Source organism: Halichoerus grypus, chromosome 15 (assembly GCF_964656455.1).
Source record: "Halichoerus grypus chromosome 15, mHalGry1.hap1.1, whole genome shotgun sequence".
Lineage (NCBI taxonomy): Eukaryota > Metazoa > Chordata > Mammalia > Carnivora > Phocidae > Halichoerus > Halichoerus grypus.
In genome coordinates, this window is record NC_135726.1 from 51,699,943 (window position 1) to 51,715,440 (window position 15,498).

Genomic DNA, 15,498 nt, shown 5'->3' on the forward strand with positions numbered 1-15,498 from the left:
GAATGAAATCACTACAAATCAAAATGTGTGGGATGCAGCTAAATGGTTCTTTCATGGAAAATCAGATCCTTAAATGCTTACATTGGAAAAGATGGTTGAAAACTCTTGAGCCAAGCATTCAACTTAAAACGCTGGGATAAAATATTCAAAAGCAGCAGGGAAGAATAAGGACAACAGAAATAAAACAGAAAAGGTTACAAAAGAGTATCAGTGAAACTTCAGAGCCGGTTCTTTCAAATGATTGAAAACAAACAAACTGATGGTGAGATTGAACAACAAAAAAAGGAGTTAAGGACCCAATACTCGGGACAAAAAAGCTGCACATTACTACACAGACAGCAGGTATTATAAAAATAAAAAAGAATCCTGTGAAGAACTTTAGGCCAGTAATTCGAAAAGAGCGTGAAGAGGACAGACCAGGTACCACGAGTTAACGGAAGCATCACCAGACAGGGCTTAAGGCAGGCTGCATTCAAATTTGATCTGGAAGGAAACAGAGAGCCCTGGCAGGGCTGGAGCAGGGGAGCTTCACAATCTGTACTTCTGGCTGCTGCAGGGGGAGTGGAAGCCAGAGCCAGGGTGCAGGCAGGTGGAGCCTGGGCCAGGTAGGGGCCAGGGGAGATGGAGAAGAGGGGACGGTCTGGCGGGAGGCAAAGAGCTTAACTCCCAGGTTTGTGGGTCGGGAACTGGGAGGCTGGCGTGCCAAGAACACAGAGAGCGCCGAGGGCCTGCAGAAGAGCACAGGGAGAGATTCCACAGGTTTATTCTGACATAATGAGTCTGCGGTGCCTGTGGAACTTCCAAGGGGAGAACGATGCAAGAGGCAGACGCCTTTCCAGGCCTGGAGCTCACCAAAGAGATCTGAGCGGGACAGAAAACTCCTTTTTGCTACCCTGGTGACAAAAATTCCACTTCATTCACCCAACAACTAAGCCTTGTGGAGCCTCTAAGCAGAGGGAAGGGAAGGCCGAGGGAGACTGATGAAGAGGCATTGTCCATGAGCACCCAATGGAAAGGTCTGGGTGCTGCTACAGCCCGAGGACTGATGTGAGACACCCCCACACACACCACCAACTCAACCCAGCGGTTCTTTCACTGTAGAGCAGGATATCTTTGACAATCTAAGGAAAACACTGCCATTCCACCCCACCAATGCCAATCCCCCACCACCTAGCCAACAAGTCATGGGGTTTGCTCTCCAGTTAATCTACCCTCCCTTCAAAGGAGAGGTGTGGGGGGGTTCAGATGGGAACTCAAGACTATCCAAAGAAGGACTGTTGGGGGGTGGTGACAAGGGATCTCCTAAAGGAGTAAAGATCAGAGAAAAGGTCCATCCAAGATTGAGAGGGCCCACTGGACCACACTCTCCCAACAGAGGGACAGAGAGGTGTGCTGGGACTAATGCCATCTGGAAGAGGTGGGCAGTGTGCAGTGAAGGATAGGAAAAGGAGTAGAAACCCTTCCTCCTTGCCCTGTAGGAAATGGCCCACACCCATGCTCACCAGATTGGCCACATTGTCAGGTGTCAGCAAGGGCTGCAGGAACTCGGCTGTGATGTCTGTGTCTGACTGGCCTGAGATCTGGGCTGAGGCCTTGGAGGTTCCCGACGGGCCTGGCTCCAAGTCCTTGTCCTCATCATCTTCCCCCAGGTTGGGCTCTGGGAGAGGGAAGGAGACAAGATGCTGGTGTCCGAGAGAGCAACAGGCCCTCTCCCCTCCTAGGGAGCCCAGGGGGTCCCTGCCTCCAGGCAGCCTTAGCAAGCAGCAGAGTGCAGTGGGCGAAGACCTGGGCTGTAGCCGTGCTCTGTCATCAAAGCACCACGTGACTTTGGGGAAACAACCTGCTTCTGTCTGTGCCCTGTTCTCCTCATCTGAGAAATGGGAATAAGCCACACCAGCCTGGCTGATCACACTAAACTCCAAGAAGGTGAAAAGGTTAACTAGTAATTTCACTGAGCTTTATTGTTTAAAAACCTCTATCTTTGAAATACTGCTCAACCTCACCAGGAATCAGGAAAATGTAAAGACAACCTAGTAAGATAGCCTTTTTGCCTACATGATTGACAAAAAAATAAAAAGGCCAGTAGCGACAGCTGTTAGTACTGTGCAAATTAGGACTGTGCAAATGTACACTGGTATGGCCTTTTGGAAGGGCAATTTAACCGTAGTGCCAACTTTTAAATGTGCGTACCTTTTGACCCAGCAAATCTACTTCTAGATATTGACCCTTAACTCGTATAAATATATACTGAAGGTACAATGTATGGAGAAAAAGCTTTACGTATAAAGATGTTCCCTGAAGCTGGAATGTTTAATAGGATGATGATTTAAGTAGATTAGCAAAAATACAATGCAATGTTATACGGTACTTTTTTTTTTTTAAAGTAGGCTCCATGCCCAGCATGGGGCTTGAACTCACGACCCCACGATCAAGAGTCTCATGCTCTACTGACTGAGCCAGTCAGGTGCCCCTGTTATTCAGTCTCTTAAAAAAGTTTGCAATGCACGTAACAGAAAGCTGATACCCTGCATTAACCAAGAAGAGCAAGGGCACATATAATTCAGTTACAAAAGGCTGAACAGAATGGGCACTTCAAAGACATGCAAATGGCTAATAAATGTAAAACGACACACAGCCTGACTCCAACATGTGCAAGAAAGCGAATCTAAACCAGGGATACCGTTTATACCCAGAGGGTTTATGGAACATCCAGGGCTGGGAAGAGTGGGGTAACGGGCATTCACACACCACTGGGGTGTCGTGCAGTTTTTTTGGAAAACAGTTTGGCAACGGCAATCAAGAATGTCCATGCACCCAGTAGCAACGGGCACATCCAGTGCTCAGATCTCGGTTTCTGAAACTATTCCCTGCTTAAAAGAAACCAGGGCTCCTTACGGAAAAGGCTGATTCCCAGGCTGGGGTAAGGAAAGTACAAGAAGAGTCCAGAACATCTTGTTGTGCCAGAAAATAAGAAATGCTCAAAAAAACTAACAGGACACATCAAAGGGTCATCGGAGCCAGCTCAAAGGCTCCCCTTGGCTCAGTATGAGGCAATGTGAGCCACAAAATGAGTACCGAGAGTAATGGATTACAACCCAGAGAGTAAGAATCCACAACTGCAACTGATAATAAAGTAGGGAGAAGAAAGCTCTTCCTTACAGAATGCCAACTAATAAATGTAGAAGGAAAGCTCATTAGAGCAATAACAGATGTTAAAACCACCGGGTCAAAGTCAAGGGAAACAGGTAGTTTTACAGAGTACAAGTATCTCTCTCAACTTCGTATTTACAATGGGGAAAAGTGCACTTGATACTAGAGAAAACTGGGAGACACTATTTCAACCAAGTGATCAACACTCCCATCACCAATAAGGTGACAAATTGGTATCATGTGCCTCCTGACAGCACACAGAGGCGGTCAGGGCATCACCTCTGCAGCGTCCCTGTCCCAAGTGCGGAACCTGGATGCAGTCAACAAGCCAGAGCAGACGAGCCCAAACGGGGACATTCTGCCCAACAGTAGTCCTGGACTCTTCACAGTGGCAAGGTCATGAAGCAGAGGAACGCTGCAGAACGGATTAGGGAGGCCAAAGGGGTGCGACAACTGAATGAAACACGTGAGCCTCGCCTCATCAGGGGTATGCAGGAGCTTTCAGGACTATTCTTGTGACTTGTCTGCACGTCCAAAATTACTCCAAAATAAAATGTTTGAGGAAACAGAACAATAAAAAAGGTGGGCAAAAAAACAGCTTTAAATGCACCAACCCCACTACTAGGAATCCGTCCTGTAACTGGACATGCACTCAAGAGTCTCATACTATAGCAATCTTTACAGAAATTATTTAAAAAAAAAAAGACACAAATGTCCATCAACAGGAGGACTGGTTAAAGCAATCTACGTGCACTATAGACTATTATACCACCATTAAAAGGATGTAGTAGGTATCTATGTGCAGATATGGAAGGAGCTCTAAGATGACTACTAAACATATTAAGGTATAGAAACTCTGCTTTGCATGCTCAATTATGGAAGAAGGTAGTAGATCTCTACCTCACTCCTTGTATCAAAATAAATTCCTTGGGGCGCCTGGGTGGCTCAGATGGTTAAATGTCTGCCTTCGGCTCAGGTCATGATCCCAGGGTCCTGGGATCGAGCCCCACATCGGGCTCCTGACTCAGCGGGGAGCTTGCTTCTCCCTCTCCCTTTGCCTCTCCCCCTGCTCATGCTCTCTCTCTATCTCTGTGTCTCAGATGAATAAATAAAATCTTTAAAAAAATAAAAATAAAAAAATAAATAAATCCCTTATTTTTAAAAATAATAATTAAAAAATCCAATTCTCTCATAAACATTCTGGAAACAAACATCAGTGATTCAGAAAAAAAAGTTGTGGATTAAGGAGGGCTGCCGTGGTTGACACTATTGACAAAATAATACAACCATCAAGAAATTACTTCAGGGCGCCTGGGTGGCTCAGTCGGTGAAGTACCCAGCTCTTGGTTTTGATTCAGGTCATGATCTCAGGGTCGTGAGATCAGGCCTCGCAAGTGGCTCTGAGCTTAGTGGGCATCTGCTTGAGGATTCTTTCTTTCTCTCTCTCTCCTCCTGCCCCTCCTCCCACCCCACCCTGGGGCTCTCTCTCTAAAATAAATCAATCAATCTTAAAAAAAAAAAAAAAGAAATTACTTCAGAAAGAAAATCCAATTATAAAGGAAACAAAGGAAAGGAGAACTCAGGTATTTCTGAAAGAAAACATAAGTGTTACTATAGGGGAGTGGTTACTTTTGGGGAGAGGAGTAAGAGGGAGACTTTTCATTCCATTCCTTTCTGCAAGATTTAAGTAATTCATAATTACTTTTATGTATATTACACTTCATTAATTCTATTTTGATATCACCTTCTATGTCATATCTATATACTGTAATTTACAAATATAATATTAACTAATACAAATCAAGCTCATAATTTAATGTAAGTAACTGAATACTGTAAACATGGTCAGTCCCCGCCACCACCTCTGGCCAGGCCTGGCTCAGCTCCTCAGCTCACCTAGCTTCATCTTCTTGAGCGTGGAATCCGAGTCATCTCGGGGCCGCTTGCGGGCATCCTTGCCACTGGGCATATTGCGGGCGATCTCGGCCTGGGGCGTGCCCAGGTCCACCAGCAGGGTGGTGATCTGGGCCTGAAACTCCAAGGAGGCTGGGTGCTTCAGGACACTCAGCAGGTGCAGCTTGAGGTTCTTGCGCACACTGCTCACCTGAGATTTGGCCAGCGTCGGGGGCAGGTTGGCTGTGAGGAAAGAAGCGGGAGCTTTGTTCTGTGGACACAGCCCATGTGTCCCTGCTCGTCTCACAGCCCAAGCCCCAGCTTGGGCGGTGGTTGCAAGAACCTCCTAGAAAAGTTCCTTTGTTCTCGGATCTACTGTGTATGTAGCCTTCCTCCTGTACAAGCTGATGCTTAAAACCCTCAAAAGGTCTCCATCAGGATTAGTCAACCTTAAAACAAAGAGGAAGCTCACCCCTCCTTTGATTAAATGTAAAGGCTCATCTCCCCCCATCTCTGGTCTGGAAATTCCAGTGTGCCTCCCCTGGGGAAGGCTATCATCACTACCTTCACCTCCACAATGCCCCAACTGAACGGCCCCAACAGTGCGCCTCGCTGGTCCTGCCACCAGAATGATTGTCCAATGTCTAACAGTCACCTTGATGAACAAGCCTTCCCTGTCCCACAGAGAAAGAGGATGCCTGTAATTTTGCCTGCCCAGCATCCTTCCCTCCTTCCTCAGCCAACAATGCTCCCATTTTCCTTTGAGGGAACCACCCCGGCTCCATTCTCAGTCCAAGTGGGCAAGAGACTCAGGGCCACTCAGAACAATGCAATCCCTTGGCCACTGTGATTGGTTCAGAGATAAGCTACCAATGTCTTCTCAGCCAATCAGGAACAATGGGCATCAGCCTTTGGACTTTTGCTAGAATGATGGGGAAGGAAACACTCTGTCCCCTGGGGTTGCCAAGTGGATAGAATGGAAGCCTGGAGCTATCGGGGGCCATCTTTGCTACCTCAAGGAAAGAGACACAGAACAGAACAAAGCCAACAAGGAGAAAATAAGAGCCAAGAAATGGGAGACAGATCCACGATCTGTTCATATTCACACCTCGAGCCCGGACATTTCAGTTTTCACACATGCATGAAAGTAGAGAAAAGACTATAACAAATCACCAGGTACCCATCAACACTTTCCCTTCTGCTTTCTTTTTTGGTTGTTGGGGTGCGGGGGGATGCTGGAATATCTTAAAGTATTTCGCAGACATCATGTCATTTCACCCACACATACCTTAATATTAAAGACAGCTTTGAACCAGCTTTCTGTCACATGCAACCGAAAGATTCCTGTCTAATCTAGAGCATGCTTCCTATGTCCAGACCTACTAGACTGATGAATCCCTCAGGGATCTGCTACCTAGCTCACATTTTCTCTGGACAGAGCAGACTGGCCAGCGGAGAGCAGGAGGGGAGAGGACCAACCTACCATGCAGGGTTTCATAGGCCTGGATCACCTCTGACATGAACATGGGTCTCTGGCGGGCGATGTTGGCAAGGGAGCCCAGCGCCGTGGTCAGGTTGATGGAGGAGATGGCGGGGTGCACCATGAACTTGAGCAGCTGCTCCAAGGCTGCCTTGCCTTCTTCCCACAGCACATCTAATGAGGGAGAGAAGAGTACCAGTTAGCAGGGGCCTTTCTCCCTGGCCTCTGGAGAGAGCAGACTTTAGGGCCAAAAGGAGAAAGATTCTTACACATGATGGCTCGGAAGGGCTGAAAAAACAGAAAATCTAGTGGTTGAGGAGTCCTATGAGATAGACTATTAATGAATATAAAAATTTAGGGGTGCCTGGCTGGCTCAGTCGGTAGAGCATGCAACTCTTAAATCTCAGAGTCATGAGTTCAAGCCCCACATTAGGTATGGAGCTTAATTAAGAAAAAAAAAATTAAGAGATGATGCTCAAAGCATGGGGTTCCAACAGTGAAAGACTAGAAATGATTTTAAATATCCAACTATAGGAATCTGATGATATGAGTGATGTTGAGATAACACTTTAAATATGTAGATATGCACACGTACACATAGACAAAGCACTCAAAGTCGTTTGTACCACCACTTTCCTTGATCTGGTCCCCAAAAGTTAACCCTTAACAACTTTGGTGGATATCTTCCTTGACATTTTCTATGCAAAAACATACTGGAGGAGCACCTGGGTGGCTCAGTCGGATAAGCGTCTGCCTTTGGTCAGGTCATGATCCCAGGGTCCTGGGATCGAGCCCAGCATCGGGCTCCTTGCTCAGCAGGGAGCTTGCTTCTACCTCTGCCTGCCACTTCCCCTGCTTGTGCTCTCTCTCTCTCTGTGACAAATAAATAAATAAAATCTTCATAAAAGGGCGACTGGGTGGCTCAGTTGGTTAAGCGACTGCCTTCGGCTCAGGTCACGATCCTGGAGTCCCGGGATTGAGTCCCGCATCGGGCTCCCTGCTCAGCGGGGAGTCTGCTTCTCCCTCTGACCCTCCCCTCTCTCGTGCTCTCTCTCTATCTCATTCTCTCTCTCAAATAAATAAATAAAATCTTTAAAAAAAAAAAAAATCTTCATAAAAAAGAAAAGCCAACAATCGCAGGCTCTATGAACATACATATATACAAAATGTCCATTCCTGCCTAAGAAAGGTCTGGAAAGAAACATACTCTTAGTACTGTTTATCCCTGGAAAGTAGGACTGGGGAGTGGTATTTTCTCTTTACACCCCTCTGTATGTTTTGCTTGATACTTCAGTAGTGTACATGTACTATGCTTATAATTTGCAATTAAGAAAACCATTAACGGGTGCCTAGGTGACTCTTGATTTCGGTTTGAGTCATGATCTCGGGGTCGTGAGATTGAGCCCTGCCTTGGGCTCTGTGCTGGGTATGGAGCCTGCTTAAGATTCTCTTTCTCCCTCTCCCTCTGCCTATCCCCACTTGCACATGCACACACTCTGTCTCCCTAAAAATAAATAAATAAATGAAAATTTTAAAAAATGGGGCACCTGGGTGGTTCAGTTGGTTAAGTGTCCAACTCTTGGTTTTGGCTGGGGTCTTGATCTCATGGGTCATGAGAATGAGCCCTGCTTTGGGCTCTGCTCAGTGAGGAGTCGGCTTGAAGATTCTCTCCTCTGCCCCTCCCCCCACTCATGCTCATGCTCTCTCTCAAAGAAATAAATCTTAAAAATCAGTTAAAACTAGCTACCATTTACTAAGTGCTCACACCCTCATGGAACCTCATGACAAACTCATGAAAGGGGTAATACTATCACCTACTTTACAAAAAAGGAAATGAAGGTCAGAGAGAAGTAACTTGCCCAAGTTCACATAATAAGCGGTGAAGCTGGGATTAGAACCTAGCATCAGGGCTCTTAACCAATGTCGATTGATTGATTGATTGATTATTTATTTATTTCAGAGAGAGAGTGAGTGTGCGTGTGCGCACCTGGGGCAGGAGTAGGGGAGGAGGGGAAAGAATCTCAAGCAGACTCTGTGCTGAGCATGGAGCCCGACGGGCTCAATCCCATGACCCTGAGATCATGACCTGAGCCAAAACCAAGAGTCATGCTCAACTGACTGAGCCATCTAGGCACCCCTCTTAATCAATGTCTTATACTGTCTCCAGAAATGAAAAACCAAGAAAGAGAAGTGGGAGGGAAAGAGGGAGGAAGGGAATCAAGAGTAGTTAGTGACTGACAAATGGGATGAGCTGATGGGTGGCACTCACTGTATTGGATATAGGGGTGGTCACGAGGGATGCGGTCTAGGCTGATGTCATGCTCCTGGCGTCGGGGCACCTCCGAGTCAGCCATGCGGGGCGACAAGGTGACAATGAGGCCCTCCACAAACTTGATGGCGTGGGTGCGGATGCCGTCATTGTCAGAATCCAGCAGCAGAATGATGTCCGCAGCCATGGCAGACACCATGTCCCAGCAGGCCTCCTGGAGCTCACTGATGACTCGTGACTTTACCATCCACTGCGAGGGGGCCAGGGAAGAACGGAGACAGAGAGATGGGGACAAGACATCAACTGCCAACTCTATCACTACCCAGAGACCCATAATGATGATGAATAAATTCATTTGGGAAACATGTACTGAGCTACAACTCTGCCCCAGGCCCCGTGCTAGATGACACTGGGGACAAGACCCAGGGGTGACCAAGACCAAGTCTGATTCTGCCCTCATGAGGTTCACAGACAGTGACAACCCAGAGTGAAGACGCTCAAATCTTAAGACACAGGAATAACAATACTGCCCTCACAACGTGGTGGCCGAGAGTAAATGGATTCATTTATTTCATTAATGCTAATGAACACGATACCACAGTGGGTGCTTTTCCTTACAGCACTTCCCTCGGTACAAAATTAAAATTTCTGTGATTCTTTGATAAGCATCTATCTCCCTCACTGGGCCGTGAGCACCATGAAGGCAGGACCCAACCCATCTGAGTCACAGAGGAAGTACTCAGGGAATGTTTGTTAAGCGCATGAATGGATGGATGGATGGAAGGATGGATTAATGGCGATTCCCTGACCATTAGGACATTAGATCCCTTTGTTGTCTGTTCCCAGAGATCAACAGCACATCTTGCCCGTAAAGAATTTGATCTGTCCCTGGTTTAACAGACCTGCCCCTGTGTCCCAACAAAAGCTATAAATGAGACCTGTCAGATCGGGATGCTCCCAGGTGGGAGGGAGCACTTACCTGCAAGGCCACCTTGTAGAGTTGGGTCATAGTGAGGATGGCCTTCTTCACCACATTCACATTCTCATCCCTCAAGAGCATGTTGAGGTTTGCGATCAGTTTTAGCAGTAACTCAATGTCTCGCTTGCTGGGGGATAGAGAAAAAAGGTCCAGGTCAAAGTGGTCTTGGGGTATGTGATGGGAGCCGGTCAGGTGTTGTCAGGAGACTGGAGTTGGGTGGGGGGGAAGTCAGGGACTGCATCTGTCTCGTTTGTCAGCACGTCCAGAAACTGAGAACAATGCCTGGCATCTTCGGACATAGCCACCCATGAACCCTCTCTCTGGGTTAGTCCTGCAATGCCCACTCTTTTACTCTAGTAGGGCCCTGCTGTTCACATGAGGGGCAGCACAGCCAGACAAATGGACAAGCCAACTGTCTCATTTAGGATAGTACTTCCCTTGTAGTAGCTTGTTGTGAACACTGCAACAATACTTGTAAAGTACTTAGAACAGTATAGAAAGCATTCGGAAATATTAGCTGTCATTACCTTTAAGCACTTTGTTTTATGTAACCCCTAGTTTTGTTCACTAATTTGTTTACCTCAGTCCTGAGGGCTCTGAAAGTGGGGGACCCTTTCTAGTCATACAAGCAGAGTCTCATTTTTTGTTGAAGAATGAAATACATATTTGTTTGATGAATTAAAAAAATTCAAGAAGGCCACACCTAGAGCTCAGATCATGAATATAATTTTTACAACATTCTATAATCTGAAGTTAAATATTAAGCTAATCAGTCAAAAAATATGAAACTCGGGGCACCTGGGTGGTTCAGTCCGTTAAGCGGCCAACTCTTGATTTCGGCTCAGATCACGATCTCAGGGTCATGGGATTGAGCCCTGAGGCAGGGCTTGAGATTCTCTCTTTCCCTCTGCCCCTCCCCACCACCTCCCCCCCGCTCACATGCTCTAATAAATAAATCTTAAAAAAAAAAAAAAAAAGAAAAAAGAAAAAAGAAACTCAACTGCCAGCTACGTGAAGTCAGAAACAGTATCTGTATTTACTCACTGTTGTATTCCTACAGCCTGAGACACAAATGCCTGGCACATACCTGTTGAACATATATTGAAATTTACCACAAATTCTCCCAGTAAAAGGTGGAGATTACGAATTTGGGCAATAGCATTACAGATATGGGTTAAAATCCCAGCCCTGCCACATACTGGCTTTTTGGCCTTAAGAAACTCACTTCGCCTCTATGAGTCACAGTTTTGTCTTGTGATAAATGGGCCACATAACTTATCCATGGTGTTATTTTTGAGGATCTAAGTACATAACAAACTAGGTAAAGCATTTAGTACAATGCCCGACAAAGAGAAAACAGTCACTATTTAGGGGCTATTTTATTTCCTCTGAGTCACAAAGCATCCGATGAATGTTGAATGAACAAATAACTCAGCTTGAATGAATCACTTTATCATTCTGAGCCTCAGTTTCCCTTTCCTTAAAAGGAGGATATAACAAAGCCTCCCTTCCCAAGGCTGCTGTGAAAGTTTCAGGTGAAAACAGAGGGGACTTAACATAGCGCATGGCAGAGTAAGCTTCCCATGTGGTCACCACTACAGTGAAATCCTTGTTCAACAAATACGTATTCAGTGCCTCCCATGTGCCAACACCGTCCTAGGCATGGGCATACAGCGGTCCACAATACAGAGAAGGCTTGCCCTCAGGGGGCTGACATTTTTGTGGGGAAGACAAGCATCAGGGTCATTCCAGCTAGTGAGGACACCATAAAGAACAGTGCAGGTAGGATGGCAGAGGTGGGGGGCTGCACTGGCAGAGCCAGGAACGGCTGGCTGAGGAAGACCAGAGTGAAGTGAAGGAGTGAGCTGGGGGCTCCCTGGGGGTGAGCATCCCTTGCGGGTACAGTAAGCTGAGAGAACAGTGTGTTTTGAGGAATGGGGAGGCCAGAGGATGTGGGTGAAGATCAGGGAGGGCACCAGAAGATGAGGTGAGGGGGAGAAGTCTGGGTTTCGATCTAAGTGAGCCAGTGGGCCAGTGGAGCTCTGAGAGCAGGGGAGAGCCGAGAGGATCACTCTGGCTACTGTGAGAGAGGAAGCAGAGCACGGGTCTGGTATTTCCTTTGGGGAGAATAAAAATGCATTGGAACTAGATGGGTAAATGTGCTAAACGTCACTGAATTGTTCATTTAAAAATAGTTAATTTTATGGTATGTGAATTTACTTCAATTAAACAGAAGAGAGAGAGGGGAAACCGGGTAACCAGACAGAAGGCCACTGGAGCCACCTAGGCAGGAGGTAATGGTGGCTTGGAGCAGCCTAACACCAAGGAAGTGGTTGAAAGATGGTCAGATGCTGTTTAAATTTTGAAGGTAGAGCCGACAGTCCTTACTGATGACATAGATATGAAGTGTGGGAGAAGGAGAGCAATCATGAATGACTCTAAGACTTCGACCTTATTAAATATTTGCTGAGGAATCAGTGTGCATGGGACGGAAAATGGGTCCAAGAAGCAGAGGGCAGGGCCAGGCGGGGAGCTGAAGAGGCTATCTCCACCAGGGGTGCTCCCAGGGGTTCCCTGCGTCACCCCATACCATGCCTCCTCGATGAAGCCAATGACAAATTTGCGCACTTCGATCGACTTGTCCGCTTGGAAAGCGATGATCTCCTGCCAACATCAGGAAGGCGGGTCAGGGCTGTACCAGGATCCATCCCCTTACCCCTATACCCACACCCTTTCCCTCCCATTGGTCACTCACGTCCAGGAAGTTGTCTAGTAGTGTAGGATCTTTGTTGATGATCAATTCCTGGACCTGGAAGGACACTGGGGATGAGGAGGAGGGCCACACATATAAAACCAGGCTCCAATCAGTACAGACAGGAGCGTGTAGGAGAAAACAGCATGGAGGCAGGCGGCAGATAAACTCAGTTCAAATCCTGGCTCTGCCACTCCCAACCATGGCCTGGGCAAGTGGCTTCCTCCGACTTTGTCTGCTCTTCTACGAAATGGGGATCTTAAACACCAACTCATAGGGCTCTTGTGAAGCTTTAGTAAGAAGATCCTACAAGGCGTAAGGTCCTGGTCGGTAGTGAGCACATGACACACAAGGGGGGCTAAAGAAGAGGGGAGTGCTGCAGGAATTCCTTCCTGAGGCTCATCCATCAACTCTCTCCACTCTCCTCCTGTTTCTACTCCCCAGTCACACTGCCACAATTCAGCAGGCATTTCATGACAGTGAGAACCCATCTCCTGATGCCCTTAGACTTGCCAGGCTCTTTGGAATAAGCCCTTCCCACAGACTTTCTCATAAAAGCCCGGTGCCAGCAACAGGCCCGGCTCCCACTGCTAAGAGGTTGAGTCAGCTACCCAAGGCTACAGGCAGTACACGCTGAGCAAGCAGCAGAACTAGGGCTCTCACCCAGGCGACCTGACCCCCCTGACCCCTGAACTTCACCTGCCTCCCGGTCTGAACTGCACGTGGCCCCTTCCCTCCAATTCTTCCTGTTTTCTTTTGCCTTTGCATAACCTATTGTGCCCTCCACTCCACTCGAGACACTCTCCCTCTCTCACTTAGCCTGCTTCTCTCCTCGTCCTCCAGGTCTCAGCTCCGATGTCGCCTCGTCCGGAAAGCCCTCCGACTCCCCACCCCCAGGCTGGGGCAGCAGCCCCCTCGAGGCTCCCACAGCAAGCTGGGTTCCTCCATCCCAGGCCTGCCCACTCTGTTCCCACTGTCTGGTGACCTGCATGTCTTCCCCACTAGACGGAAACCTGGCAGAGAGGAAATACAAGGATGAAGAGCATAGGATTTGGAGTTGGAATCCAGCATTCAAGTCCTAGTTCAGCCAGCTCCTAGCAGACTGACCTGAGGCTCATTATTTTAAGTTCTGAGACTCTGCTTCTTTCTATAGAAACTGGGGACCAAATTACCCTGCTTCACAGAGCTTTTGTGAGAATTAAATGAGAGATGCCTGTACAGCATTGGGCACCACGGCAGGCATATCCTAAATGCTTAAAGGTGGACACTAGCGTTCTACCAGTGTCTTCTTTTTCACATGTTCCCAGCCCCTCCCCTTGGGCTGCTCAGCCCAGCATCACCCCAGACCCTCACCTGCTTGAGTACCGTGATCTTTGAATCATTGGTGATCAGTGCTGCCTGGTTCAGGAGATCCACCACCTGGAAGGAGGGGGAGAGGCAGGGGATGGCGCTAGCTTCGCCCACCCAGCCCCTCTGGCACCCCTGGGCTCCGCACCCGGGGGTGGACTGCCCTAAAGACACGGGCTGTGCCTCCCCATTCCACGCCCTTCTCTCCAGGCTCACTCTCTCTGAGGTGGTCATGCTATCGATGCCCGGGCCCTCCTCTTGTGTGAAGAACTGTGACGCCACGCTCCGCCGAGTGACACTATCCCCACTGCTGCCTGCCATGGCTGCTGTCCGGTACTTCCTGGAAGAAAAGAGGACCCATCAAGCCCTGGGGCCCCGTGGATAGGGTGGACCTTCACCCTACTTCGCGTCCACAAAGGGCGCGACCCTCCTTTCCGTTCTGTCCTGCCCCTGTTGGGTCTTCTGAAGCCCCTCTCCCATCCAGGCTCTGTCTCAGACTGTGCGTGTATATAGGGGTTATAATCTGGGAGAGACGGATGTCTCCCAGGCTGGAGGCAGTCCCTTGTGGAGTGCCAGGCCTCACCTCCAGGACTTTGCACATAGCAGGCTGGCCACAAACATCTGCCGAATGACTGAACAAATGAACACACAGCAGACACCTTGCTGGTTTCAGGGCCTCGTCTTGCCATCTGGGCTGTACCCGGGACCAGACATGACAGCAGGCTTTCTACAACACAGCTCTGAGGAACACCAGTCAGAGTCCTACATGCTAAGTATTCAACACATCAGAAAAGGCCTAGTTAAAATAAATGGAATACTATGGAGTTGTTTTTTTAAAAAGGGGAGAGGGGAAGGGAAGACTTTTGGGCATCTGTCCCAGAGTCACACTTGGCAAAACTATGTAATAAGGATCAACTACAGCATTATTCCTAACAGTAAAAGACTATTAGCAACCCAAGTGTTCTCAAACAGGGAGACTGGCTGAAAAAACATGATAAATCCACATAATAAAATACTATGCAACTGTAAAAAGGATGGGGGTGCCTGGGTGGCTCAGTGGGTTAAATGTCTGCCTTTGGCTCAGGTCATGATCCCAGGGTCCTGGGATCGAGTCCCACATTGGGTTCCTTGCTCAGCGGGAGCCTGCTTCTCCTGCTCCTCCCCGCTCATACTCTCTCTCACTCTCTCTGTTGCTATCTCTGTCTCTCTCTCTCAAATAAATAAATAAATAAAATCTTAAAAAAAAAATGAGGGATGAAAAAATGAAAATCTCTATACATTGATAAATAGTGGATTCCAACATATATTCACTGAAAACATGCAAAGTGGAAGACAATGTTTGCTGCATGCTCCCTTTTTACAAAACACACACACACATATATATACATATATATATATATATATATACCTACATACACATATATATTTAAAAAAATGAAAAGATAAACCAAAAACCAGAAGAGGAGGGAAAACAGTAAAATAAATCTGGTAGGTCTCAATGTATTATTATAAAAAGCTGTCTGCAACAGCCTATGGCATCACAGAAAATAGCAAGTCAATCCATTTTTGTCAAATTTGTGTATGAAGACACAGAATGACTGGGTCTGTTTCCTTTTCTATAAAAGAGG

General features: G+C 47.4%; 1 protein-coding gene across 2 annotated transcripts in view; it reads right to left on the reverse strand.

Moving 5' to 3' along the window:
• SYMPK (symplekin scaffold protein) overlaps positions 1 to 15,498 on the reverse strand; it is a 35,499-nt gene that overhangs the window by 17,455 nt on the left and 2,546 nt on the right. The window contains exons 2-10 of one of the 2 annotated variants that reach the window (XM_036091579.2): positions 14,087 to 14,210; positions 13,877 to 13,942; positions 12,527 to 12,580; positions 12,362 to 12,435; positions 9,772 to 9,898; positions 8,793 to 9,042; positions 6,527 to 6,697; positions 5,047 to 5,286; positions 1,503 to 1,657 (exon numbers count right to left, since the gene is read on the reverse strand). In XM_036091579.2, coding sequence (XP_035947472.1) covers positions 1,503 to 1,657; positions 5,047 to 5,286; positions 6,527 to 6,697; positions 8,793 to 9,042; positions 9,772 to 9,898; positions 12,362 to 12,435; positions 12,527 to 12,580; positions 13,877 to 13,942; positions 14,087 to 14,191 — 1,242 coding nt within the window. In that variant the 5' untranslated portion in view covers positions 14,192 to 14,210. Of the gene's footprint in view, positions 1 to 1,502; positions 1,658 to 5,046; positions 5,287 to 6,526; positions 6,698 to 8,792; positions 9,043 to 9,771; positions 9,899 to 10,815; positions 10,859 to 12,361; positions 12,436 to 12,526; positions 12,584 to 13,876; positions 13,943 to 14,086; positions 14,211 to 15,498 lie in introns of those variants that run through there. The other variant, XM_036091580.2, reaches the window with a different exon arrangement.